At 46.4% G+C, this 27,071-nt stretch overlaps 1 protein-coding gene across 5 annotated transcripts in view; it reads left to right on the plus strand.

The window, feature by feature from the left end:
* Elmsan1 (ELM2 and Myb/SANT-like domain containing 1) overlaps positions 1-26,479 on the plus strand; it is a 78,148-nt gene extending 51,669 nt beyond the window's left edge. For 2 of the 5 annotated variants that reach the window (XM_013016576.1, XM_013016568.1), the window contains exons 3-13: positions 1,528-1,827; positions 11,653-11,998; positions 14,096-14,162; positions 14,581-14,723; positions 14,839-14,942; positions 15,456-15,531; positions 16,419-16,507; positions 19,734-19,883; positions 21,062-21,274; positions 22,718-22,914; positions 23,142-26,479. In XM_013016576.1, coding sequence (XP_012872030.1) covers positions 1,528-1,827; positions 11,653-11,998; positions 14,096-14,162; positions 14,581-14,723; positions 14,839-14,942; positions 15,456-15,531; positions 16,419-16,507; positions 19,734-19,883; positions 21,062-21,274; positions 22,718-22,914; positions 23,142-23,304 — 1,848 coding nt within the window. In that variant the 3' untranslated portion in view covers positions 23,305-26,479. The remainder of the gene's footprint in view (positions 1-1,527; positions 1,828-11,652; positions 11,999-14,095; positions 14,163-14,580; positions 14,724-14,838; positions 14,943-15,455; positions 15,532-16,418; positions 16,508-19,733; positions 19,884-21,061; positions 21,275-22,717; positions 22,915-23,141) is intronic. The other 3 variants (XR_001175077.1, XR_001175078.1, XM_013016592.1) reach the window with 3 other exon arrangements.
* The last annotated feature ends 592 nt before the right edge of the window (positions 26,480-27,071 follow it).

Genomic DNA, 27,071 nt, shown 5'->3' on the forward strand with positions numbered 1-27,071 from the left:
GACCAGAGTTCCAAGCCAGTCTGGGCAGACAAGTCCAATTAAACTAGCAAAAAGCCAGAAATGGAGTAAGTGGTAAAATGCCAGCCTTGAGCAAAAAAAAAAGCTAAGCAAGCGCTCTAGACCCCAAGTTTAAAACCTAGTACTCACACACACATAAAGAATATAGTGATCATTACACAGTAGTTTTGTTTGTCAAAATGCATTGAAGTGTAAATAGGTTTTAGTCAAGTGTTGATTGCTTACCCCTGTGTTCCTAGCTACTCAGGAGGTTGAGATCTGAGCTAAGGATTGAGGTTCAAAGCCAGCCTGGGCAGGAAAGTTCCTAAGACTCATCTCTCTGGTTAACTACCAAAAAGCTGGAAATGGAACTGTGGCTCAAAGTAGTAGAGTGCTAGCCTTGAGCAAAAAAGCCCAGGGACGCCCAGGCCCTGAATCCAAGCACCACAACTAACCCTCCCCCCCACTCTCCTCCCCACCCAAAAGGAAAAAAGGCTTGTTTTGATTGGGCATGGTGGTGGTTGCATACCTTCTAGAGTTAAAGATTGAGAGGATCAAAATTCTAGGCCAGCTTAAGCAAAAAGTTACCAAGATGGCCATCTTAACAAACAAGTCAGGTATGGTGGGGCAAGTAATTAAAGTTACACTGGAGTTATAAGTAGTAGGATCACAGTCCAAAGCCAGCCCAGGCATAAATACAAGACCTGACTGAAAAATAACTAAACAAGAAAGGAGTTGGGAGTGTGGCTCAAGTGGTAGAACACCTGCTGAACAAGTGTGAAGCCCTGAGTTCATACCCCAGCACCTCAAAAAGAAAGTGTTGTATGTTAATTGTAAAACAATAAAGTTGTTCTAGAAAAATGAACAGAATTTGACCACCGTTGTTATACTTGGAGCTTTTAATGCCAGATCACAAATAATTAATCACACCCAGTAGGAAAGGTGCTATTACCTGTTTTCTAGTTAAAGAAGCTGAGACTCGGGTTGCATTTTCCAAGGCCACAAAGCTGAGGTGGAAACCTCATATCTGACTGCAGTGCTAATGTTTGTCCCTTTCTTCATAGAGGTCTCACTGCTGATGCCTCTAAGGCCAGGCTTGGTATATAGGAGGCTTCACAATTAGCTTAGAATTTCCTTAGGGACCATCTATTTACTGTGGCCATCAGCTTGGGGAGACATAGATGCAGGAACCCTTGCCACAGGTTCCTTGCTTGCTTCTTTATAGATAGTATTTTTTGAATATTTACATGCTATGCTTTGTGCCGTACATTGTGTCTAACACACTTGTGGCATGAGATGGCTATCCAGAACCCCTGCTCTGGGGCAGGATGGCAGGCCTGGTGGAAGAGAAGTTATAGAGAGAGAATGCTTGGAAAATGTGGGTGGAGAGAGGGCTAGATTGTCAAAGACCAGTGGGAGCCATTGTGGTTGTTTGCGTTCCCTGGATTCATGGGTACTGGGGATAGGATGTTCAATCAGGGCTGCTCCTCTGAATCTCACTTTCATCTACTTAATTTCCCTTTTCTTTAGGATGCCAATGGCTCTGAGGAGAAGCGGAAAAGTGTATTGGCCTCCACTACCAAATGTGAGGTGGAGTTTTCTGAGCCTACTTTAGCTGCCAAGCGAGCACGAGATGAGAGCGGGATGGTACCCCTCATCATCCCAGTGTCTGTTCCTGTGCGGACAGTGGACCCAGCCGAGGTGACCCAGCTTGGCAGTATGGATGAAGATGGGAAGGGCCTGGAACAGAGCCTCTCCCAGCACAAGCCATCCGTCATCGTTACTCGGAGGCGGTCCACCCGAATCCCTGGAATGGATGCTTCGGCTCAGGTAGGAGAGACTGTTCTTCTAAACCCCTCCTCTCTAGGGCTGAGAGCCTCTGAGGCCCAGGATGTCATGGGATGAGACCTTTTTGTATTTGAAATTAAGACTGTCCGGGAAGATCTAAGATGTGTGAATCATTCTTGTTTCAGGTCAGCAAATTGTGACTGGCCCCTAAAGTGAGTCAGGGCCCTATATGTAAGGTAGTGGGATGTAGCCATGTTTACTTGCTATGTTAGTACTGAGAGATGGGTACCCTGAAATCTTCCATTTAGATGGAGGTTTTTGTCCATTTCTCCTTTTACTTCTGTCATTATTTGTGTTATATGTTTTCAGGTAATGCTACTCAGTTACATACTCCTTTAGAATTGTATTAGACACTTCATTGCTATGAAATGTTTCATTTTATTTAGCAATAGTTTGTCTTAAAATCAACTGGTATTTGGCTTCCATTTGATTAATATCTGGAAGGTATATTGTTTCTTTTTCTTCTTTTCTGTGTCTTTATATACAGTTTTTCAAGTTTATTAATTTTTAGTCTAACAACTTGTCTTTTTAACCAGAGTACTAATACAATTTACCCTTTTCTTCTGTTTACCTCCTAATAAAACTATACATGGTCCCAGGCATACATATGCATAGCTGTAATGCACTTACTTGGGAGGCAGAAACAGAAAGAGGCTAGCAGGGCAGTATTAGGAAAACCCTATCTAGAAAGCAAAATACAAAAGAGAAAAGGACTGGTAGTATGGCTCAAGAGGTAAAGCATATGAAGCACAAAAGGTTTCAAACTCCTGACTGGGGTGAAAATTGTATATATGGTGAACAACATAATGTTTTGTTATGTGTGTACTTTGTGGAATGACTAGATCATGATAATTAACCCAGTCATTACCTCACATACTTATTTTTTGTGTGTGTATGGTAAAAACACTTAAAATCTGCTGTCTTAACACTTTCAAATATGCAATACGCTGTTATTAATGAGAGTCCGTTGGAGTATATAGTCGATCGACTTGAACTTAACTTCTGTCTGACTGAAGTTATGTTTCCCTTGACAGCCTGTCCCCAGTCCTCACCCCAAGTTCCAGCTATGAGCTCCACTGTTTTAGATGCCACGGATCTACTTATGATGGACTCTTTTATTTACTCTTTGCTTTCTTTGTATCCTGTCCTGTCTCTCCTGCACTGTGCAACTTTCTTCTCTTTTCCCCTTGATTTTGATTGGTCAGCCTTGTCATTGTGTTTTGCCACTTTGGAAATTTGTTAGTTTTTTTTTTCTTTTTGTCTTTTTATTTTTGGTACTGGGGATCGACCCAGGACGTTGCACTTGCTCAGCAAACACTTTGCCACTGAGCTACATCCCAGCTCGAATTTATTATATACTGGGATTACTCCAGCAGGTCTCTTGGATTTCTGTAGAACTAGAAAGAAACCGATGCATGAACTGTTCTCTGACGAATGGTCAGTGGTGAGTACCAGTGTAGATGAGCAGGAGGGAAGCTAACTTGTTATGTACACTGAATGCACCATGATACTGGGGCTGAGAAGACTGCTGGAGATTTAACCACGTGTTCTTGGCTTATTGAAATCTAAGGAAGCACTATGACCTCTTCTTGGATTCTGAGTTTTTACAGGACTCGAACTCTATTTGCCACAAATATAAAATGATTGACAGGCATTTTCGTTTTATAGGTATTTTAACATCAACAAGGCCTTGTAACATGTTTTTTTTTTCATTTGTTATTAATTTTAGATTTGCCCCTAACATATATCCCTTTGGCTGCTTTTACATAGTTTTATCTCGTACCTCTAAGCTTTTCTCTTGGATACGCAATATGCTGTTTGTGAAGAATATCCTATAATATTTATTTCCTTTACTGTGAGTCTACTATGATACATCTTTGTTAGGCTTTGATTTCAGAAGGTGTTTTCATTTTTTCTTTTGACTCTTTAAAGATAACATCCTATTGTATTCAGGCTTCCTTTTTTTTTTTTTTTTTTCTTTTTCTGGTCCTGGAGCTTGAACTCAGGGCCTGAGCACTGTCCTTGAACCTCTCTGTGCTCAAGGCTAGTGCTCTACCAGTTGAGCACAGCACCACTTCCAGCTTTTTCTGTGTATGTGGTACTGAGGAATCAAACCGAGGCTTCATGCATGCCAGGCAAGCACTCTACCACTAAGCCACATTCCCAGCCCTCAGGCTTCCATTTTATTTGCTGTGTTAAACAATTCCAGTTCTTAAAGTAGGCTGAGGCAGGAATATTTCAGGTTCAAGACCAGCCTGGGCTACTTAGTGAAATCCTGTCTCAAAAAATTTTTTTTAATTGATTGATGAATGTTTAAGCCATAACTATCATTTAGATGTAAGGTACCTTTTTTTTTTCTTGTTACTTTCAAGATTTGGGATATCTTTTTTTGTTGTTGGTGGTCATGGGGCTTGAACACTGGGCCTGGGCATTGTCACTCAGCTCTTCAGCTCAAGGCTAGTGCTCTACCACTGGAGCCACAGTGCCACTTCCAGTTTTCTGATGGTTTATTGGAGATAAGAATCTCACAGACTTTCCTGCCTGGGCTGGCTTTGAACTGCAATCCTCAAATCTCAGCCTCCTGAGTAACTAGGATTACAGGCATGAGCCACCGATGCCTGATTTGGGGTTATCTTTTGTCTGATTGTTTTTTGCCTTTGATTTTCAGCAATTTTGTTTCCATAAATGTAGTTATTCTCTTTTAGAGTTTGTAGTTCACCTTAAATATTTCTTCTCCATCTTCTTTCTTCTTCTGGAATTCGTTACATGCTCATTAGACCTTTTCACATATATTACTTATTTTATGACTGTCATGCATTTTCTTGTATTTTCTAATTTTTTTCCTGTCTGATCTTTCACTTCACCAATTTCTCACTAGCTGTATCTAATATGTTGTTAAACCCATTGGTTGAGTCATTTTAGTTCTTTCACTTTTTAATTCTGAGATTTCCATTTGATTCATTTTTAGAGTTTCTAGTTCTTTGATGAAAGTTTCAAATTTGGCTTTTTTATTTCATAAATTAAATCTAGTTTTTCTTATTTTTTGGGGGGGGGGTCCGGTCGTGGGGCCTGAACTCTGGGCCTGGGCGCTGTCCCTCAGCTCTTCAGCTCAAGGTTAGCACTCTACCACTTGAGCCACAATGCCACTTCTGGCTTTTTTCTTTTTGCTTATGTGGTGCTGAGGAATCGAACCCAGAGCCTCATGCATGCAAGGCAAGCGCTCTACTACTGAGCCACCTTCCCAGCCCTAAATCTAGTTTTTCTTATAGTTTATATCTGGTGGTTCCATTAATATGTTTTATTCTATTGCCTCACTGGTTTTTTGTTTTTGTAGGTTGTGGGGCTTGAACTCTGGGCCTTGGTGCTGTCCCTCAGCTCTTCAGCTCAAGGCAAACGCTCTACCACTTGAGCCATAGCAGTGCCACTTCCCATTTTCTGGTGGTTTATTGGAGATAAGAGTCTCACAGACTTACCTGTCCAGGCTGTGAACTGCGATCCTCAGGTCTCAACCTCCTGAGTAGTTAGGATGACAGGTGTGAGCCACTAGCACCCAACTTTTATTTCTTGTTTTTAAATGACGTCTTGCTTTCTTGTCTATGGAGTCACTTTATTGAGAGCCAGTATATTAGTCCATTTTCTGTTATAATAACCTGAAGCTACATACTTAATTTTTTTAATGATTTATTTTGCTCATAATTTTGGAGCCTAAAATTCCCATCTGTTCAGCCTCTGGTGAGGACCCCCTGACCACGTACATCACAGCAAGGCAGATGGCATCAAGGTGGGAGTCTGCAAGAGAGAGCAGTCATGTAGTGAGAAGGGAAGCAAGAAGAGTGGGAGACATGGGGCCAGACTTGATCTTACAGCAATTTATTCTCGTGAGAAGGAACCTACTTCTTGAGAACAGTGTTGATCTCTCTGAGGGCAATGGCCCTCTGACATAATTACCTAGCAGTAGGCCCTAACTCTTAAAGCTTCTGCCACTTAAACACCACCAAACTGGGCTGGGGTGTATGAACTCTCAGGGAACAAACCACATCCAAGCTATAACATCAGAGACTATGAAAAGATTGCTTAATGTCTGAGGAGTGTGGCTTTGATTCTTAAAGACTTGCCCTCTATACTCGTCCCTCTGATTCCTTCTTTCTTCAGACCTTGGTTGGGACTGTGTGCAGGTGGGTCCGGGAACTCTCTGTACTAGCCTCAGTGTACACTAATCCCAGCACTTTTCCCATGGTCCTCCTATTGGAAATCCTGAAAAACTGGTACCTAATTCTAGTATTCTGTGTGTATGTGTGTGTGCGCGCACACGCGCGAGTGCTGGGGCTTAAAATCGGGATGCTATCCCTGAGTTGTTGTTGTTGTTTTACTTAAGGCTAGCACTCTACCAACTTGAGCCACAGCTCCATTTCCAGCTTTTTGGTGATTAATTGGAGATAGGGTCTCAGGAACTTTTCTGGCCTGGGCTGGCTTTGAACCACAATCCTCAGATCTCAGCCTCCTGAGTTGCTAGGATTATAGGTATGAGTCACTGGTACCCAGCTCTAATACTTTATTTTTTCATACAAAAATGTAAGTCTCTTCTCCTTCATTCAGTGTTGTTCAGTTAGCATCTCCCCATTTCAGGCAGGATTTAAAAGCTTTCTTTTTTCTGTTTCAATTAGATATTTTGTATGATCAGAGGCACATAGTTAAAAGCCTTCTTATTATGTCTCCTCATTGTCATGCACCATTTATTTCCCAGATTGGAAACCATGACTTCACAACTAAGTTCTAAAATGACCTGAAATAAAAATGTGTGTTGTATGTATGTGTATCTGTATGCAGAGAGACAGAAAGAGACAGAGAAGAAAGAGACAGAGAGAGACAGAATTCCCTCCAGATGTGATTCTTTATTTTTATTTAAAGACTGGAGCCAAGTGCTGATGGCTCCTGTCTGCAATCTCGGCTACTCAGGAGGCTGAGATCTGAGGATCACAGTTCAGAGCCTGCCCAGGCAGGAACGTCTAGACTCTCCAATTAATCAGCAACAGGTCTGAAGTGGAAGTTGGCTCAGGTTGTAGAGTGCCATCCTTGTGCAAAAAAGCCAAGCATGAACTTAAGGCACTGAATTCAAGGCCCCCCCCTGCCCCACAGTACCAGCTCACCCTCAAAATAAGACTCTAGGTGATATTTTCCTCTTCCAAAGAGGATTTATCTTCACTGTGGTATGTAGCAAAGGGCACACAATCCTGAGTTTTTGTTTTTTTGATAGTGGGGCTTCAACTCTGGGCCTCTGGGCACTGTCTCTCAGCTCTTCAGCTCAAGGCTAGAGCTCTATACTTGAGCCACAGTGCCACTTCTGGTTTCGGGTGGTTTATTGGAGATAATAGTCTCATGGACTTTCCTGTCCAGGCTGGCTTTGAACCACAATCCTCAAATCTCAGCTTCCTGAGTAGCTAGGATTACAGGTGTGAGCCATGGGTGCTTAGCCCTAAGTCTTTTTTTTTTTGAACTCTGGGCCTGGACACTGTCCCTCAGCTCTTCAGCTCAAGGCGAGCGCTCTACCACTTGAGCTACAGCGCCACTTCCGGTTTTCTGGTGGTTTATTGGAGATAGGAGTCTCACTGTCTCTCCTGCCTGGGCTGGCTTTGAACCACAATCCTCAGATCTCAGCCTCCTGAGTAGCTAGGATTACAGGCATGAGCCACCAGTGCCCGGCTCCTAAGTCATTTTAATCAGAGGTTGAGATGGGAGGATTGGAGCTATGAATTATTTTCCGTAAGGACCAGCCTATTTCTGATTCACAGTTGTTCTCAGATACAGCTCTTTGCAGTCCTAATCCAAACCTGGTGTTTACCAGCCTCTCCTTCCTTGGTAAGACCTAAACTCCAGTTCTTATTCTGATAGCTTCTTTGGGTTCCTTAGCCCCTCAGCTTGCAGTTATGGCATCTACCTCTAGGGAAAAGGTAGCTATCTCCAGTGCGGCACTTACCTCCTGAGCTTCTCTCCTCCCACCCCCACCCCCGCCCCCAAAACCCACTACATCCTTGGTTCTTTAATTTGTTGCCAACCTATGTGTGCTCTGATACCTTCAAAACAAGTGTTGTTTGTTGTTGTTGTTGTTTTAATTGAGATCAGGTTTTCTAGTTATTTCCAGTTAGAGAGTTGGCTTGCTCTCTATAACAGAGTGGTGGTGTTTGGGCAGGAGGGCTAAAACTCCCAAGATTATTATGTTAATTAATCCAAGACTATCTGTTTTCTGTGGTTTGGGGGGGAATGTTCAGGAAAGAGCCTGAACAACTAACTACATGGAGGTGTTTAATATTTCAGGTGAGGAAATAGGCCCAGAATAGACAAAAGATAGATTGTATTAGCCTGCTTTTCATTACTATAATGAACCATCTGAGGAAGGCTAACTTATAATGAAAAAAGGCCCATTGGATTCATGGTTCTGAAGGTACAAAGTCCATAGGCCTTATCTGATAATAGCTTTTTGTTGTTGTTGTTGTTGTTGGTCATGGGGCCTGAACTCTGGCCTGGGCGCTGTCCCTCAGCTCTTCAGCTCAAGGCTAGCGCTCTACCACTTGAGCCATGGTGCCACTTCCGGCTTTTTCTGCTTATATGATGCTGAGGAATTGAACCCAGGGCTTCGTGCATGCAAGGCAAGCACTCTACCACTGAGCCACCTTCCCATGTTTTTCCCCTACCCCCCGCCTTTTTTTTTTTTTTTTTACTGCCACAATCCCAAGGTAATTCAGAGAATCATATGGCAAAAATCAGGGAGTACATATGTCTGATCTTTGTTCTGCTTCCTGTAAAGCCATGAAGATTCATCTAATGACCTCATCTAAACCTAGTCATTTTCTAAAGACTCCACCTCTTAACACCGTACTAAGTATCTGCCTTTTGAATGCCCTTTCACGAGTATGTGCTAGGATGTGAATTTACACCTTAGCACTGTCTGCTCAATGGTAGAGCACTGGTCTAGCATCGGTGATGCCACAGTTCCGTTCTCAACACCAAAACCAAAAACTCAAACCTAAGCATGGCGCTCATCTCATGCAGCAGATACTGGCAGTGCTAACCCTGGAATTCGGGTGACATGAATCTGTGCTCAGGGTTGTCACAACACCAGGCATTTGTGGGAGGTTTGTTTTTTATTATTTGTTTGTTTGGTTATTTTTCTTTGTATTGTAGATGTTTCAATCATGAATAAAACAGAATGGTATAGTGAGGAAATGTTTAGTCATCACCCAGTTTTCCCACTGGTCATAGCCGTATGCAGGAGACTCTGACTAAAGCAAACAGGGCTGGAGGTATGCCTCAGACATTATGGCGTCTGATTAGCAGGTGAGAGTCCCTGAGTTCAAACCCTACTACTATCAGAAAAACAAACAAAAACTATAGCCATCTGGGCACCGGTGGCTCATGCCTATAATCCTACTTAGGAGGCTGAGAACTGAGAACGTGGTTCAAAGCCAGCCTGGGCAGGACAGTGTGAGACTCTTATCTTTACCAAACTAGGTAGAGTGCTAGCCTTGAACAAAAAAGAAGCTCAGGGAGAGCACCCAGGACTGGCATGTACGTGTGTGTGCACGTGCGCACACGCAAACACTACATTACACTCAGTTGTATTCCATCTTTATCTTCAGTTCTCCCTGTCCCTAGGTTATTTTGAGGCAAATCTCAATACACACAATCCCTACACACTATCTGAATATATACATATCATACATACATGCATACCATACATACCATCTGAATACAGAAACACATGCATCTGAATACATCCTTTTTTTTTTCTTTGCCAGTGCTGGGGCTTGAATTCAGGGCCTGGGCACTGTCCCTGAGCTTCTTTTGCCCAAGACTAGCCCTCTACTATTTGAGCCATAGTGCCATTTCTAGCTTTTTCTGTTTATGTGGGTACTGAGGAAGCGAACCCCAGGCTTCATGCATGCTAGGCTAGCACTCTACCACTAAGCCACATTCTCAGCTCTACATCATTTTTTTTTTAACCTACTCTCCATACCATTATCACATTTAAGGAATTGTCAGATATATGGGATCGTTTAATTCATTTAACTATGAATACTCTAAGCTTTCTGGATTTACGTTTTATTTCTTGTCTAGCAAGTTGGTGGAGGGGGGCCTTTTGTGCTGCTGCATTGTTTTCTGTCTAGTCGTGTTGTTCCCTTTAAGAGTAGAGAAAGGAGCACTTCAGTTTTATTCTGCGTATAAAAGAGAAAAGAGGGCACAGATGGAGGAAGGCCATGGCTAGGGCTTCCCAGGGAGTCAGGGCCCTCTGGTGGAAGGTGGCATGGGAGTTGGATTGTCAGGGAGGGGGAGAGCCTATTCTCCATTCAGTCAACATGGCCAGCCTTGCTGCTCTGTGTACCCAGAGAGATGGATGGCCTGGGTGCTGCTCACCCCTGCAAGTTCTATCCTCTCCATATATGACTGAAGCAAGGAAAGGTTTCTATTCCCTCACAGCCCTTCCTATAGGCTGTGAGACATACCATGGAGTCTGAATCAGGGGGCCAGCCTCTGATAGCATGAGTGGGGTAGCCTCTGGTAATAGATCAAATCCTGCAAGGGCAGGGATTCTCTTGTTCCATTTTGGTAGTCCTATGCCTAGCTCAGGTCTTGGCACAAAATAGGAGCCCTCATCTAATGCAGAGACTGGAGTTTAAGTAGTGATGGGTTTATTGAGTTGTTACTCAGTGCTAGGGAATGCACAGATTGGTTTCCATGAATTAGATCACATGGTCTTCAAGCTAGTGTATTAGTTTAATTTTTTGAGACAGGACTCCCTATATAACACAGATTGGCCTATGTAACTAAGGTGGCCTCAAACTTGACATCCTCCAGCCTCTGCCTTCCAGGTGCTGCGATTACAGGCCGGGACCACTACAGGTAGACACAGACTTCTTTTTCCCATGTTAAAAATAATGACACATGGGGCTGGGAAGGTGGCTCAGTGGTAGAGTGCTTGCCTTGCATGCCTGAGGCCCTGGGTTCGATTCCCCAGCACCACATAAGCAAAAAGAAAAAAGCCGGAAGTGGCGCTATGGCTCAAGCGGTAGAGTGCTAGCCTTGAGCTGAAGAGCTCAGGGACAGTGCCCAGGCCCAGAGTTCAGGCCCCACAACCAGACCAAAAAAAAATAAAATAAAATAATGACACATACAGGTTGTATAATTTTAAGTGGCATGGGGCTGGGAAGGTGGCTCAGTGGTAGAGCGCTTGTGCCTTGCATGCCAGAGGCCCTGGGTTCGATTCCTCAGCACCACATAAGCAAAAAGAAAAAAGCCGGAAGTGGTGCTGTGGCTCAAGTGGTAGAGCGCTAGCCTTGAGCTGAAGAGCTGAGGGACAGCGCCCAGGCCCAGAGTTCAGGCCCCACGATTGGACCCAAAAAAAATAATAATAATTTTAAGTGGCAAAGAAAAGTGATAGACCCCAATCCAAGCAGTCTAGCAGCACCACTGAACCCTTCACTGCTGAACACTCCACAAAAGGCCATCAGAGCTATGGTGGGGGCCACATAACAGAGCTCAGGATGGTTTTTACGTTTTTACAAGATTTTTTTTTCTTTTAAGAAGAAGAAAAAGAGATGACATGTGCATCCCAGAGAACATGCAATAACACTCTCTGGCCCTTTACAGAGAAAGTGTGTGACTTCTGAGGAGGACTGAGACCTGCCTCCTCCTGCCCAGCTTGCTGGGTGGGCACAGAGGACAGGCTGTTTCAGAGGTGGCACTGGCCGGCCAAGATGTGAGTTTCCCTTGGGCTGCAGGAGGCTGAAGCCATCTTTACTTTTCCTTCTCTAGGCTGAGGACCTGAATGTTAAGTTGGAGGGGGAGCCTTCTGTGCGGAAACCAAAGCAGCGGCCCCGGCCAGAGCCCCTGATCATCCCCACCAAGGCGGGGACCTTCATCGCCCCTCCAGTCTACTCCAACATCACCCCATACCAGAGCCACCTGCGCTCCCCCGTCCGCCTCGCTGACCACCCCTCGGAACGGAGTTTTGAGCTGCCCCCTTACACGCCACCCCCCATCCTTAGCCCAGTGCGGGAAGGCTCCGGCCTCTACTTCAATGCTATCATATCAACCAGCAGCATCCCAGCCCCTCCACCCATCACGCCAAAGAGCGCCCATCGCACCCTGCTCCGGTCTAGTAAGTGACTGAGAATGCAGGGGAAAGGGCAGGGGAGCAGCTTGCTTTATGGGGTTGCTGAGGATTGGACTGGACGCTGTGGGAGACCAGAAGTGGAGTGGGGGGGGTTCTACTGCTCACATTCAGATCCCAGTTCCATTATTTATTACATCCCCCGCGCGCCCTCCCCCCATACAAACCATTTAAGCTCCGTTTCTTCAGTATTAAAATGGACCTTAGTAGTACTTGGTTGGTGATGAAATTGCCAGTATTTAGCTATGTTTTGGATCTGCAATTGCAGTTTCCTATGGTACAACTTGATGGCTACCTACCTCTTAGGGTTGAAGTGAGGATCAGATTCATTAGCAGGTAGGAAGGACCTGACATCGGGCCTGGCAATTCATAATGTTATGGTATTATGTTACTCATAATATCATAATATTATAATATTTATTCAGTAGGTCTTGTCCCCTAGGCCTCTTGGGGAGTATTTTGACCAAGAGCAGATATTTTGGCAATGATTGACCTGGGTGGTATATTGCTGGAAAAATGTTGCCTATTCCAAAAAGGGAAAAAAAACAGGAATAATCCTAGCTATCCCTTAGGGAGAGGATACTGTGGTATAGCACTTGGTTGGTTGCCTTCACCCAGTTCACCTCTGACCTTCACCTCTGACCTAGACCTCACCCATGATTTAGCTCTCTGGCGACCCCTAGTGTCTGTGGGCAGGAATGGTTTGCCCTGTGTCTGGCAGGGCAGCCTGCTTTCCCCCCCTCCCCCGCTTCCCCCCTTCCCCCATGAAAGCTTTTCTCCCTGGCTAGGTTGTGCAGGAAGCCATTGTAGAGAGCATACTGGCAGACAAGAGGAGGTCAGTTTGTTCATGAGTATTTATGGCGTACTTGGGTGTAAAACGCCTTGAACTGGGTCTTGTGAGGACTCCAAGAATGTATGGGACATCATGATCTATTCTAGAGAGAAAGTGCAATGCAGGGTCATTAGGGAGCTGGCAAGAAAGCCTTGGAGACAGAAAAGCAGAGGTTGAACAGTTTGAGACCAGCAGCCAGTGAGTGAAGCTGACACTAAGTTCCAAGCCTGGGAGGGTGGAAAGCATTTGGGAGTGGGTGGGGCTAGGGCTGAACTCTGGAGGGGGAGGGGCAGGAAGAACACGCCAGGCCAAGCAGATGACTGCTGCAAAGATCTGTAGGTGAGTCTGTGCAGGAAGAGGTATGGCCAGGACGTGAGCATGCCATGGGGCTGCTAGGAAGGACAGGCCAAGCCTTGGGCTGGTGGGAGGCATAGACAACGGGAAAATCTGGAACTCCTAGCTATGGGTTTCAGGCTTTATCTCCTGTTGTGGAAGGTCTTTTGTTTGTTTTGGAGCAAGGGAGTGTCTTAATCTTGTGGAGCCTGAAGATGAGTTTGGGAGAAACTGAGGCAGAAATTCCAGAGAGTAAGTGAGAAGTTAGTTATAAAACCATGATCCTGCCGGGCGCTGGTGGCTCACGCCTGTAATCCTAGCTACTCAGGAGGCTGAGATCTGAGGATCACGGTTCAAAGCCAGCCCAGGCAGGAGAGACTGTGAGACTCCTATCTCCAATAAACCACCAGAAAACCGGAAGTGGCGCTGTGCTCAAGTGGTAGAGCACTCGCCTTGAGCTGAAGAGCTGAGGGACAGTGCCCAGGCCCAGAGTTCAAGCCCCACGACCGACCAAAAAAAAAAAAAAAAAAAACCATGATCCTGCTCACCATTTTTCCTAGTGCACCCAAAGTTTCAGCCTCTCTGCTAGCCACCATAGTTTTAGGTTATAGTTGGTTCTGTAGAGTAGAGCTTGTGGCAGTAATAGCTCTGTGCATTATTTCATGCAATCCTTATGTTAACTCTCAAGACAGAGAAAGAGCCCCTTTAACAGATATGAAAAACCAAGGCACCTGAATAGTTAGTAAAGGGCCTGAGTTGGCACATGGTTATCAGTCTGGGCATCAGGACAGGGTGCCTGAGTTCCAAGTGCACTCTGAGTCACCGCTGTGACTGCTGCATGCAGGACTGTCACCCAGGGCTGTGGGTGCTTGGCTGAAGGGAGGAGGGGGCCATTTATCAACATGCTCTTTGTCCCATAGACAGTACTGAAGTTACCCCGCCTGTCCTGTCTGTGATGGGGGAGGCCACCCCTGTGAGCATCGAACCGTAAGTGCAGCTGTACCTTGGGCCCTTGGAGGCTAGGGGGTGGGGGTGGGGGCAGAGGGATTGCATGCAGGTGGCTTCTGAGAACAAGAGGGGGGCTAAATTGTGTGTGTAGAGAGCCAGGCTACTTCTTTGGACTTTTCTGCAAATTGGTCCTGGCCTCTGCTGTCTGTCTTCTTCTGGATTCCATGTGGAAGTTTTCCTGAAACTTCCAGCTCAGCTTGAATTTTTCTCTGAGAAGAGCAGGACTGGGGAGGTGAGGGGGTGGTCCCAGAGATCTCCCTGTCAGCATGGAACAGCTTCTCCCCGCTCCAGCTTCTGGGCCCTTCCTTTCTGGCGGTGCCAGGCTGTCTTCACAGTCTTCCTAAAGCCAGACTCCCTGCCCTCAGAGGTCTTACTCTCTGTCCTTTCCACCCTGCAGACGGATCAACGTGGGCACCCGGTTCCAAGCAGAAATCCCCTTGATGAGGGACAGTGCCCTGGCAGCTGCAGACCCTCACAAGGCTGACTTGGTATGGCAGCCATGGGAGGACCTGGAGAGCAGCCAGGAGAAGCAGAGGCAAGGTGAGGAGAGTCTGGGGGCTGAGCATGTCGGGTGAGACTGGTATGAATCAGGCTTAGCCAGGCGTGGCCCTAAATATGATTGCCTTCTCTTCTCTATGATTCTCATGAAATCCAGTGGAAGACCTTATGATAGCTGCCTGCTCCAGCATTTTCCCTGGTGCTGGCACCAACCAAGAGCTGGCCCTTCACTGTCTGCACGAGTCTGGAGGAAACATCCTGGTAAGACAGCACCATTGGTTCAGGGCTGGCCCCTTGGAAAGGCCGCCATAGATCTGTGTCTGCTACCCAGAAGCTAGGCCTGCTGACATGCTGTGTGGAAGGAGGGGGAGGGGGATGCTTGACACTAAGAAGGGGTTCAGCCCAAGAACTCTAGTTCCATATTCCAGATTGGATGTGCAGAATCCTCTTGTCTGTTCCAGTCCCTAATTTTAAGGTCTCAGGGTCCCACTGTCAGACTGGACTGTCACCGCGGGCCTTCTGTATCCGTGCTACTTGCTTCCAGGACCATGTATCCCCTGCAAGAGCCCTGGTAGCTAGTTCCTGAGCAGCCCTGCCTCCTGTGACTTTGCCATCTTCCTACACTTCCATCCCTCAGCAGTTAAGGGGGGCAGGAATAAGTGGCCCGCCCCACTGAGAAGTCTGAGGAAGCCCTCTGCATTTTATCCAGGCCTAGGATGCTAGTCCTTCACTGAGACCACACTGACCCTGACCTTCCCTTTGCTTTCCCTCCAGGAAACACTGAATAAGCTGCTACTGAAGAAGCCCCTGTGGCCCCACAACCATCCACTGGCAACTTATCACTACACAGGTGGGTGGGACCAAGGTGGCCTGTGGCCTGGAGTCTTGAGTCTCCAGCCTCCATGTCCCTGCTTAGGGCTGAGTCATAGATAGCCCATTGGGGTCAGCTGAGAGCTGACCAAGTCAGGTAGGTCCTGAAAGACTTAGTGCCCTAGAGAGGAAGAGTGAAAAGGGCGGGCAGGTGGGTGTCCCTCTGGGGAAAAGAGCCCAAGTCAAACATACAAGGGACAGGAACCCAGGGAGTACCATCTAAAATGCCCGTGGGTACCTGGGAGCTTAGGTGTCTCCTGGAGTATCATTTTGGAGAATCTACTTTAAAAGGGATATGGAAGCTGGATGCTAATGGTTCATACCTGTAATTCTAGCTACTCAGGAGCCTGGGATCTGAGAATTGCAGTTCAAAGCCAGCCAGGAAAGTATGTGAAACTCTTATCTCCAATTAATCATCAGAAAGCTGAAAGTGGTAGAGTGCCAGCCTTGACTGTAAAAGCTAAGGGACAACACGCAGGCCCTGAATTCAAGCCTCAGTACCAGCACAAAAAAAAAAAAAGGGAGGGGGAGGGACATTGACCAAATCATTTAATCCTAGCAGCCAACGTATTCATCTGTGCAAGTGCCACATTTCCTGTGCACTGCATCATGTGTGTCCCCTGCCCCTTAGTCCTCACCACACCTGGTGGGTTCTGTTGTCAGCTTCCCATTTCTCAAGTACGAGAGTTAGGCTTCAAGTGACTGCGAGTGAGTAGCCAAACTAGGATGTGGAGTCAGCTCAGAGTGCCTGCAGAGGCCATGTTAACACTTCTAAGCAGGTGCAAACCACCACCATCTCTTCCTCCTCCCTCCTGCTTAGCACCCTTCCTACCTCACAGCCTGCCTCTCTCTCTCTCTGCCTCTCAGGCTCTGACCAGTGGAAGATGGCTGAAAGGAAGCTGTTCAACAAGGGCATCGCCATCTACAAGAAGGATTTCTTCTTGGTGCAGAAACTGGTGAGCCTGGGGCACGTGAGGGCTGGGAGCTATCGCCATAACTCCCTCTACAGGGGCCAGGGTGAGGAGAAGGGGGAAATGTAGCTGCTGACCGAGCTTGCTAGGGATGAACTTAGTGGTTGAACATGTGCCGGTTACACCTGGCACTCTGTTTCCATCCCTAGCACCGCAGAAGAAAAGAAAAAATGTAATTCCATTAAATAGACTAAGAGACAGTTTTCTAAACAATGCAAGAAGGGGAAAAGGTCTGACCTTGGTCGTCCTAAGTTCCTTCCCCTACTTTAAGGTTCTGTGGTCATGCTCTAACAGGGTTGAAGAATGTCTAGCCAGCAGGCCAGGCCTTCTAAATCATTTGTGTATGACTGGACAAACACATGACAGACATGTATATCTCTTGTTGGCTCTGGTGGGCTATCCGAAGTGCATCTGCTTGTGCTGATAATTTTGTACACGTGTGTGCAAGTACTGGGGCTTGAATGCAGGACCTCAAGCTCAGGCTTGGCTTTCTTGCTCAAGGCTGGCGCTCTACCACTTGAGCCACACCTCTACTTCCTGACCTTTTGCTGGCTAATTGGAGATAAGAGTCTCATGGGCTTTTCTGCTGGGTCTGGCTTTGAGCAGCTAGATTACGGGTGTGAGCCATGAGCACCAGCATATAGAGATAATTTTGTATGGCCCTCTAATATTACAAATATCCAAGTGGCCTTGGGCAGAAAAAAAGGTTCCCTAATCTTGCCTCATTGTCTCAGTTTAGAGGGAGGCCTTGGTGGCAAGACAAATCAGGTATGAGGGCTGTACACAGGTGAACCTGTTGTTTTTTGTTGTCGTTGTTGTTTTTGCCTTTATTTATTGGGCGCTGTCCCTCAGCTCTTCAGCTCAAGGCAAGTGCTCTACTGCTTGGGCCACAGTGCCACTTCCGGTTTTTTGAGTGATTTATTGGAGATGAGAGTCTCGTGGATTTTCCTGCCCAGTCTGGCTTTGAACCTCGATCCTCAGCTGAGTAGCTAGGATTATTGTTGTTTTTGCTAATCCAGAGACGTGCATCTTCTCCAGCATTATCTCACAGACTCTGGTCTCAGGAGAGTGAGTTGTGTGGGTGGCCAAAGGAAAAGAGCTTCTGAGAATGGGCTGTTTCCTCTTGGGATGTACATTGTATCTGGAATGGTCCTGAGAAAGGGACCAAGTGTTGACAAATTCTGTGAAGGCCCTCTTAGAGCAGTTATTTGTTAGGCCTTAGTAACATTGTTGCCAATATTTCCAGGAAGCACATGTTCATGAAGTTCACTGAGGCATCCCAATGCCTAATGAAGACAGCAGACTAATGGTCAGATTAAGGATCAGGGAGAATTGACTGGATAGCTGTAGTCTAATTAATAAATGTGTGGCTTGGCCATGCCCATGAGACGAGGCATGTCTTCTTTCTTTCACAGGTCAGAGTAGTGCACTGCACCTGGGCTGTCTGAAGTGGACGCCCAGCCCAGTAGTGACTGGGTCCAGGGAGTAGGGGATGAGGGAGGGGAGCACCGGAGAAAACAGCCCTTCTGTAGGAGAGTAGTCCCAAACTCAAACCCAGTGTCCAAATAGATTTATGAAATGGGAGGAGCAGAGTGTCAGGAGTCCTTGGGGATGACTCACCTCATTGGTGCCATGTGGAAAACTTCAAATTAGGAAGTCGGTGACTTAACCTGAGGTTGTACAGCCATTTGTTAGGAAAGTTATACCTTTTGCTTCCTCTCAGGCTTTCTGATTGGTTTCCTTGGGGTTGCTTTTTTCCCATATTTATTATTTTGTCAGTCTTGAACTCAGGGCCTGGTTGCTGTCCCTGAGCTTTTGTGCTCAAGGCTAGCGCTCTACCACTTTGAGCCACAGCGCTACTTCCAGATTATTGTTGTTAATTTGAGATAAAAGTCTCACGGACTTTTGTGCCTAGGCTGGCTTTGAACCTTGGTCCTCAGATCTTAGCTTTCTGAGTAGCTGGGTTTACAGGCCTGAGCCACTAGCATGCAGCTTTCTCTTCCTTTTTAATTGGAAAAGTTTCCAACTCATACAAAATAGAAAGAACAATATGATGAACACTCACTATTGCAAACGTTCGCCCTATTTACTTTTTTACTTTGTCTACATCTAAACACTACCCCGCCCTCAACTATTTTCTCATCTGTTTTAGATAAGCAAGCTGAGTACCCACGGCTCACGCCCATAATCCTAAATCTATCATCCTAAGTACTTGGGAGGATCATGGTTCAAGGCTTCCATTTCAACTGAGAGCTGGTCACAGAAATGCACACTGTTAACATAGCTCCAATGGGAAGCCTAAAAGGCATATTGACCGAAGTGTGGCCTGGCCAGAAGTGAGATACTATCTCAAAAATAACAGTGCAAGCTGGGTGCCGGTGGCTCACTCCTGTAATACTAGCTACTCAGGAGGCTGAGATTGGAGGATCACAGTTCAAAGCCAGCCCAGGCTGGAGAGTCTGAGACTCTTACCTCCAATTTACCACCAGAAAACCAGAAGTGGCGCTCTGTCTTAAGTACTAGAGCATTCGCCTTGAGCTGAATAGCACAGGGACAGAGCCCAGACCCAGAGTTCAAGCCCCTTGATCAACAACTAATAATCAGAGTCATAATGACGGTGCAATAAAAAAGGGCTAGAGATGCAGCTCAGCCATAGGGTGCCTGCGCAGCAAATGTGAGGCACCAAGTTCAAACCCTAGCTCTGCCTAAGAAAATAAAAGTTAGTCATAGCTATCCTGATGCATGACTCAACAGATTTTCAGCATGTATCTCCCAAAGCAAGAATTATTTGCCAATAAAACCACAGTACCATAAATACAAGAGTGCTCGCCCAGCCAGTGCCAGACCCTGGGTCAATCCACAGTACCACAAGAAGCAACACAAAACACTCCCAAGAAATTAAAACTGACATGAACCCCTCCAGTATGTGGTTCACTGTCAAATGTCCCCAGTGACGCCAGTGTTGTCCTTTATGGTTTTATTTACTTACGAATTGATTGATTGAAGTCAGTGTGGAAGCATTGGTTAATTGCATTGATCACAGGTTTGTGGCAGAATAAGGCATAAGAGAAATGCTTGAATTTCTTGGGTTTACTGGATTGGATTTTTTAGCCTAAGGCTAACATATTTTCAGAAACAGGAAAAGCTGGATTCTCTCCAAGTAGGTGAATTAAACCAGCAGCTTCTGACCTCAATTTTGGCTTTAAACCAGATCCAGACCAAGACTGTGGCCCAATGTGTGGAGTTCTACTACACCTATAAGAAGCAGGTGAAGATCGGCCGCAATGGGACTCTCACCTTTGGGGACGTGGATGCAAGTGATGAGAAGTCAGCCCAGGAAGAGGTTGAAGTGGACATTAAGGTGACTCCTTTCCCAGCTTCATCTGCCTCAAGCATGGCTGGGGCTGAGCCCAGAGCTGAGCTGGCAGGCTGAGGCCAAGCTCTCCAGGAGTCTGTGGAGGGCAGGCAGAGGAAAGCAGAGTCCCCTCACCCTGCAATTGATGTCCTAGACCCTGGACCTTTGGGTTCTCCTTGCTAGGCTACAGGGGTCGATGCAGAACATTGGAGAATTTGCTACAGTAGCATCTGCTTTCCTGAGAGCAGACCTCTCACATTTTCCCAGACTCTGGTCATTCTTGCATCACCTTTATGATTTCTGCTCTATCTGCCTCCCACCACATGTCAACATTACTATTCCTGTCATGTCCACACTCTGCATGTGCTATTACTGAACACTTCTCTTTAAATCAACTTTTTTTTTAACTCAAATAAAATGGAAGCTTTATGTGACAATGATAAATAGAAAGCCAGGATTGTTTCCCCCGAATAGAAGGTACTGATAAAAAGTAAATATGTTGAAAACCAAACACTGTTACTCTATTCTAGCTTAGAAACTGTTGTTGCCTGTTAGCACTCTGAGAATGCAGCCTGACCTCTCTTTGTTAAAGAGATTATCAGGTCTAGAGCAGTATAAAAAAACACAGTAACACAAACCCCAGACTTTGTCCTTGACATAACCAGGACTGAAAGAGAACTGAAAAAGGGAGTGTTACTTAACTCCGCATTTGTATATCCTTCTGGCATCATCTCAGGGTTCCAAGCTCTTATGTGGGGATGTGCTGCTTTCATACAAGGAGTGGGCTGGGCCCCATTTTCCAGATGGAAAGGGAGTGGAGATACAGAAAGCGTTACAGACATGGTGAGGAACTGGAAGCTCAAGGCTCCTACCTGGCTCACTAGACCACGGTGCCAAGGCATGTCTTCAGTGCGCATGTATCCAAGAATGCGGGTAGCTTATGGATCCTTGCATACTTCCTCTGCCATTGGCTCAGTTTCAAGTGTTCAAGTTCATCCTAGGGGCTCTCAGGGTCAAAATTCTTTGTGTTCCAAGGTAGACTAGACATAGGAGGGCTAGTCTGTGACAAGAGTTCTAGTACAAGAGGCTGGGCCAGGCCAGGCCAAGTAGTGGCTTATGAGCTCTGGCTGAGTCAGAGTCAGTGCACTACAGCAGTGTGACTGAGTGTGTTCTTGTCCCCATAGACTTCCCAGAAGTTCCCAAGGGTGCCTCCTCCCAGAAGAGAGTCCCCAAGTGAAGAGAGGCTGGAGCTCAAGGGAGAGGTAAAGGAGCCCAAGAGAGAGGGGGAGGAAGAGGCACCAGAAACCCAGGAGAAGGGAGAACAGGAAGAGGGGCGAGAGCGCAGCCGGCGGGCAGCTGCCGTCAAAGCCACGCAGACACTACAGGCCAATGAGGCGGTAAGTGTGACTTCCACCTCTACGCCCTGGACGCAGGGCCAGGAGGGCTGAGATGGGCCTGGGGTATGGGAGGAGGGCAGAGCAGAAACATGGTGAGAAAAACCTCACCATCACAATAACAGGAAGTGAATGAAGTACTTTTTGCTGTCAACTGCTGTACTCTCAGCCCTATGTGGTAGAGGCTACGATTAACCCCATTTGACAGACAAGGAACTTGAGGCCCAAGTAGTAGGCAGCCTGATGCCAGTTGCTATTTATTTTTATACTCTACTGCTTCTATGTCTTAGATTTAGAGGGAAAATAATTACTTTGTATAGACCTCGTAGGAACTGGTGCTGATGACTCAGGCCTAGAATCCCAGCTACTTGAGGGTCAGTTCAGAGCCAGTAGAGACATGTCTCAAGTGGTAAAGCACTAGCAGTGAATGGAAAAGGTCAAATGAGAGCATAAGGCTCTGAATTCAAGCCCCAGTATCTGGTGCAAAACAATAACAAGTTAAAACAAACAAACAAAAACTTATCATCTCCCTCCTACCCCAATACTCCACAAAGTCGTAACCCATTCTACAGATGTCAACTGATGCACCTGGAATCATACCCTGTATGCTTGGGTTCTTAGTACAGTACACTCTGTCCACCACATCACAAATCAGGAGGCTAAACCTCCTGCTGGAGCTGCCTTTATCGGCAAGAGTTCTGTCAGGAAAGCGGAGGGCTGGGAGTTCCTTCATACATTTTGGCCTGAGGATTGCCTAGCAACTGAACACACCTGCTCTCTCCCTTCTGAGCATGGCCACTCCTGTGCCAAGACCTGCACTGTGTGCCCCAACTCTGTCCAGCTCTGCTTTCCCATGAGAATTGGCCTAGGACACTTGCCACTTCTGAAGGCTCCTTCTCTAAGGCCTGCCCCACAAGTCCTCTGCCCTCTGACACCTGCTTTCCTTCTGCTCTTTCTCTTTCTTAGCATTTTCCAGGCTTTGCTCAGAAAGTTAGCCTTCCGTGAGATTAGGAGCTCTTGGAGAGCAGAGGCTCTTGTCTGCCCATCTCTGTGTCCCCAGTATCTGGCACATTATGTGGATCTGAATCCCTTTTATGACATGAAGGCATGCATGGACTAAATGACAGGAAACCTGAATTCTTTAAGTGCGATGCCAAGATTTCAGGTCAGCAGCACCAAGCTGTCTAGTAGTGAACTGAGGGCCGCCACATTGAATTATTGGGCCAGCCACTTTGGGAACAGTAGCACTACAGTTGGTCCAAGACGCACTGGGCTCCTGAAGAGGCACGGCCTGTCACTGGAAGGACGCAGGATGCTAGGTGACCCATTGGCAGGATTGTGTGACCTTGAAAGGCTCCTGTTCTTGAGATTTCACAATTCTGGATCTACCCTTCCCCAAATCACCCGACACTTCTTGCTGATTCTCTTCTCCATTGTTCTCTCCAGGCCAATGACATCCTCATCCTCCGGAGCCACGAGCCCAATGCCCCTGGGTCAGAAGGTGGCCAGGTCCCAGAGAAGCCAAAGGAGGGGACAGGAAAGTCCCGAAGGGCACTACCTTTTTCAGAGAAGAAGAAGAAACCAGAGACATTTAATAAGACCCAAAATCAGGAGAACACTTTCCCTTGTAAAAAATGTGGCAGGTAAGATGGCTAGTCCCTGAGGGGCGTGGGACAGAGGCTGGGCAGCGGGAGCTGCTAGTATTGAGATGGCATCAGATTGGCACCATGGGGTCCCAGAGCAGCGGTGTCATCAGGTGGGCAGCATGTGGAAGAGCGCCCATAGGGGTGGGCAGAAGCCAGGTGCACACATCCCTACCCTGGGTGTCCGGGGCCAACCAGCCCTCACCTGATTCCCTGCCCCACTGCAGGGTGTTCTTCAAGGTGAAGAGCCGCAGTGCACACATGAAGAGCCACGCAGAGCAGGAGAAGAAGGCCGCGGCGCTGCGGCAGAAGGAGAAGGAGGCCGCGGCAGCTGCAGCCTCGCACCAGCAGGCGCTGCGGGAGGAGAGCAGTGCAGGCGAGAAGGGCTGAGAACAGCTGGCCCCGCTCACTGGACTCCCCAGCCCTCCGCACCTGGGAACAGAGGGAGCCAGGAGAGGGCCCCATGGACTTTGCAACAATGAAATAGATGGCTTTTATTGATAAAGGCCCCAGGAGCAGTGTTAAAGGGCTGCAGGATCCACGGTCTCTTGGCATCTGGTCTGTTGGAAGTTGTCCTGCTTTCCTGGAAGCTTGAGAATCCTGGTCCCCTTGGAGTGTGGGGGGCTCTGCAGCTGCCTCTCACTCTGATTTCTGCTGCCTTTGCCGCCGCGCAGTCTCTGCCCTCCTCTTTACCTCTCTTTACCCTACTCCCTCTGTGTCCAGGAAGCCACCTTGGCAAGCCAAGCACAAGCCCAGCCCCCTTGCAGCATTATTTCTCCCTCCCCACGGGACTCAGAAGGCTGCACCAGCCCTGTCTCAAACCCTAGAACATGGACTCCATTAGAGGGAGTGTGGTGGCTTAACACTTGCTGATGTCCCTGCCCAGCAGCCACCAGGCCTGAGCTGTGCCAGTGACCTGTTCAGGCTCCTTCCTCCCTAGGAGTGATGCCCAGGGCAGATCCCGGCCCTCTGCTGCTTACAAGCAGTCCTGCTGGGCTCTGAAGTTTTCTCAAGTATTCATGTCTCTGCTCCCACCTGCTGCAGGGAAAGGGAATGTCAAGAGGCTGGAAGCTGCAGGGCTAGGTCTGAGAGCTCTTGAAAGCCTGGCTCTTGCTTCTCACCATTTTGCCAAATACCTTGGGGCCCTGGAGGCTGCTAAAAGGGAGCTTAGCCTCAAACAGGTCCTGGAGAGGCTCAGCCTGCTCCTCCTTGGTGCCAGCTCCCTGGCTTGCCCCTGACCTGCCCTCAGCAGCTGCCACCTAACGCCACCACACTCCTCAGTGTTAATGTTCACAGCCAACCTCCCCTACCCCAGTCCTGCATGCTGGAGAGTTTCTGGATCCTTCCCTGGGAAGGGGAAGTCTCCCAACTAGATTGGACAGGAGCCTTCATTCCTTGACTCGTGTCACTTTGGAGCTATTTATTTATTCTTAGTATTTAATTTTTAACATCCTCTCAGGGACCAGTGGCCTCTTGCTTTCTGAGGCCCAAGTGCATTTATCCCCAAATAAGGCACCTTTTCGGCATCCCCTTTCCATCCCCTCCCCAATTCCCAAGGCGCTAGGGTCCCTTACCTTGTTGCTCTGGAAGCTTTTGCCAATAGGACTAATAGTAGCATTGAAGGAGGCTGGAAAGATGGAGGATGTCACCAGAGCCACCCAGAGACTAGCACAAGTAGGTGAGTTCAAAGGCAGTTCGCGTGGCTGCCTCTTCTGTACTTTGAAATTGCTTGAGGGTGTTGGCAGGGAGTCAGAATTCTAGTTTTATTTATCAGGCCTGGATTCTCCCTTGAAGAAGCCATATTTGGTGTGGAATCACTGAAATAAAAGGAGCCAGAGGCTCCTTTACTTGCCAATCCCGGGAAGGGGGGTGGGGTGGGGCGCGGCCACAGTGATTAGTCATTTTTTTCTGATCTCATCAGTCAACTTTAGTTGTGAAAAGAAGTTGAGGTGTGTGTGTAGGAGAGGTTAACATGTCAGGAAGACTCCTGAGGAGGGAGATATACTAAATGCATTGTGTTGGTAACTGGGAATGGAGAGACAGCTTTCTTTTTAAAATATGCACGTCAGGTCATTTTCAGTTTCATGTATGCATTCATGTAATGCATTAATGTAATGCATTGATACAGGACCCCAGCTAGGGAGTGACAAAATTCTCCCAACTTCCTGAACTGTTGCCTCCGTCTTCAGTTTTCTTGTTAAGTTCCTTCCATAAGCTTCTCTAAACTCAGAGCCCCAACACTGCAAAAATCTGATATACCATCTAGAAGGAGGGCATCAAATTTATGTTCTCTTCTAAATCACTTGTATAATGAGTGCCTTCACAGCTTAGCCCCAAAGTGCTACTTATGTTTCCCAAGGTTTGTGGGGTTTTTTTGTTTTTGTTTTTCCTATTCAGACCATATTTGGCTTTAGGCCCCTTTACGGATGTAACAAAAACCTCAAGCAAAAGAAAACAACCCGGTCCCGGGGAAAGGCCAAGAACTGGAAATTTTTTTTTTTAATAGGGCAGTAATTCTCTAATAAACACAGAGTCAGAGCAGGTAAATGGAGTCAGGAAAATTCAGATGGTACCTTTTGCTATTAATATAACCCAGACACCAGATTTTCAGGAGTGTCCTTGCTCCAGGATGCATTTATAGGAGAATGCACTGTGAAAAGTGAAATATTCAGAGAGCAGATGCACTTTTGGCAAGTAACTTGCCAATAAAGTATTTACACCCGTGGAAGCTGGCATAGGTTTATCTTTAATGGTGCTTTCCCCCTGTGAACACATTAGGCTTGTCTTTTGTCTTTTTCCTTTTCAGAGCTCTCAGCTTTAAGAAGTGATAAACACCTCCAGCTTTACAATGTCCTTTCCACACTGTCTCATTATGGCCACCTCCATCTGCACTCAGCTAAGGGTGTGAAAACTGACCTAGTGCCTATGTTTAGACCATTTCTGAGGTCTTTTACCCATCCAAGGAGACAGTGCCATCCTTGCTGTCCTCCATGCCTTCAGCAGTCCCCCCTCACAGCTAAGGTACCCATCTGCCCCTTCTGTCACCCGGCCTCTAGCCCTTGGCCAAAGGTCTTGTGCTGCTTATGTCTAAAGGGATCGCCTATATTTAACTGCCTCAGTGACCTAACCTCTTTCTTCTCATGTGCCAGATGTTAAGATGAAGGAGGAATACAACACATACTCAAGACTCAGCTATTCAAATGTTTTCACTGGGACTTTTTTTTTTCTGGGATATTATTTATTACTAGACTGGCAAGCCTAACTCCTTAGGTTTACAAGAAGTTTGCATATTTTTTTATAAAACAATTGTGCCCACCCCACATTTGGCTGTGTTAATATTTGCCTCTAACAATTAGCAGCTGTTTTTACCTTTTCCTCATTTGTCTCTCAGTTGAAGGCCTTGCTGGGACAGAGCACAGGAACAGCCTTGACAGTCTGTAATTATTGTACAAATATTTTAATAGCATATAAATAAGTATATTCCTCTTATTTTGAAACAAATGATCAGACACTGCCTTTTGTGTGTTTGCTGCCTGTGGCACCCCCCCCTTTTGTTTAAAAAAAAGACTGTTACATATTAAAAGTGTACATATATAAATATTACCTCTTTTGTTGTACAGTTGTGATAGACCAGACTGAAGATTTTATTTTTTGTGTGCTTTTTATAAAAAAAATTAATACACTAAAGAGAATCTTGCTGATGTGATTGTAATGTACCTATGTAACTTATTTACTTTTGAATGTTCTTCTGTATCTTCAAACCTTTTATTAAATAAGGTTTCAGAAAAACTCAAGAGTTGAAGGCTATTTTCTTTTAGCAGGATTTTAACCATCTGGGATTGATGTAAATAGGCCTTGTTTCGGTTGAAGGGAGATTACTCGACATTTTTTAAGCAATAAGGGTTCTGTTTTACTAGCCCAAGTTGGTAAGGCCAAGAGGGGAAATAACAGTTTGCTTTACAAAAATGAGTGCATAGACAGATCTTTCTATAAAATTTTAGAGAACTTTGAAGTCAACGCCTTGTACACAAACACAGATGCTTTTTCGTTTGGATGAAATATGGTCAAGAAGTCAGGAAAGTCTGAGTACTGAGGAGTTTGTTTTTTTGTTTTTTGTTTTTTTTTTGGTTGGTCATGGTGCTTGAACTCTGAGCCTG

The sequence above is a fragment of the Dipodomys ordii genome, unplaced genomic scaffold (genome assembly GCF_000151885.1).
Source record: "Dipodomys ordii isolate 6190 unplaced genomic scaffold, Dord_2.0 Scaffold2, whole genome shotgun sequence".
Taxonomy (NCBI): Eukaryota; Metazoa; Chordata; class Mammalia; order Rodentia; family Heteromyidae; genus Dipodomys; species Dipodomys ordii.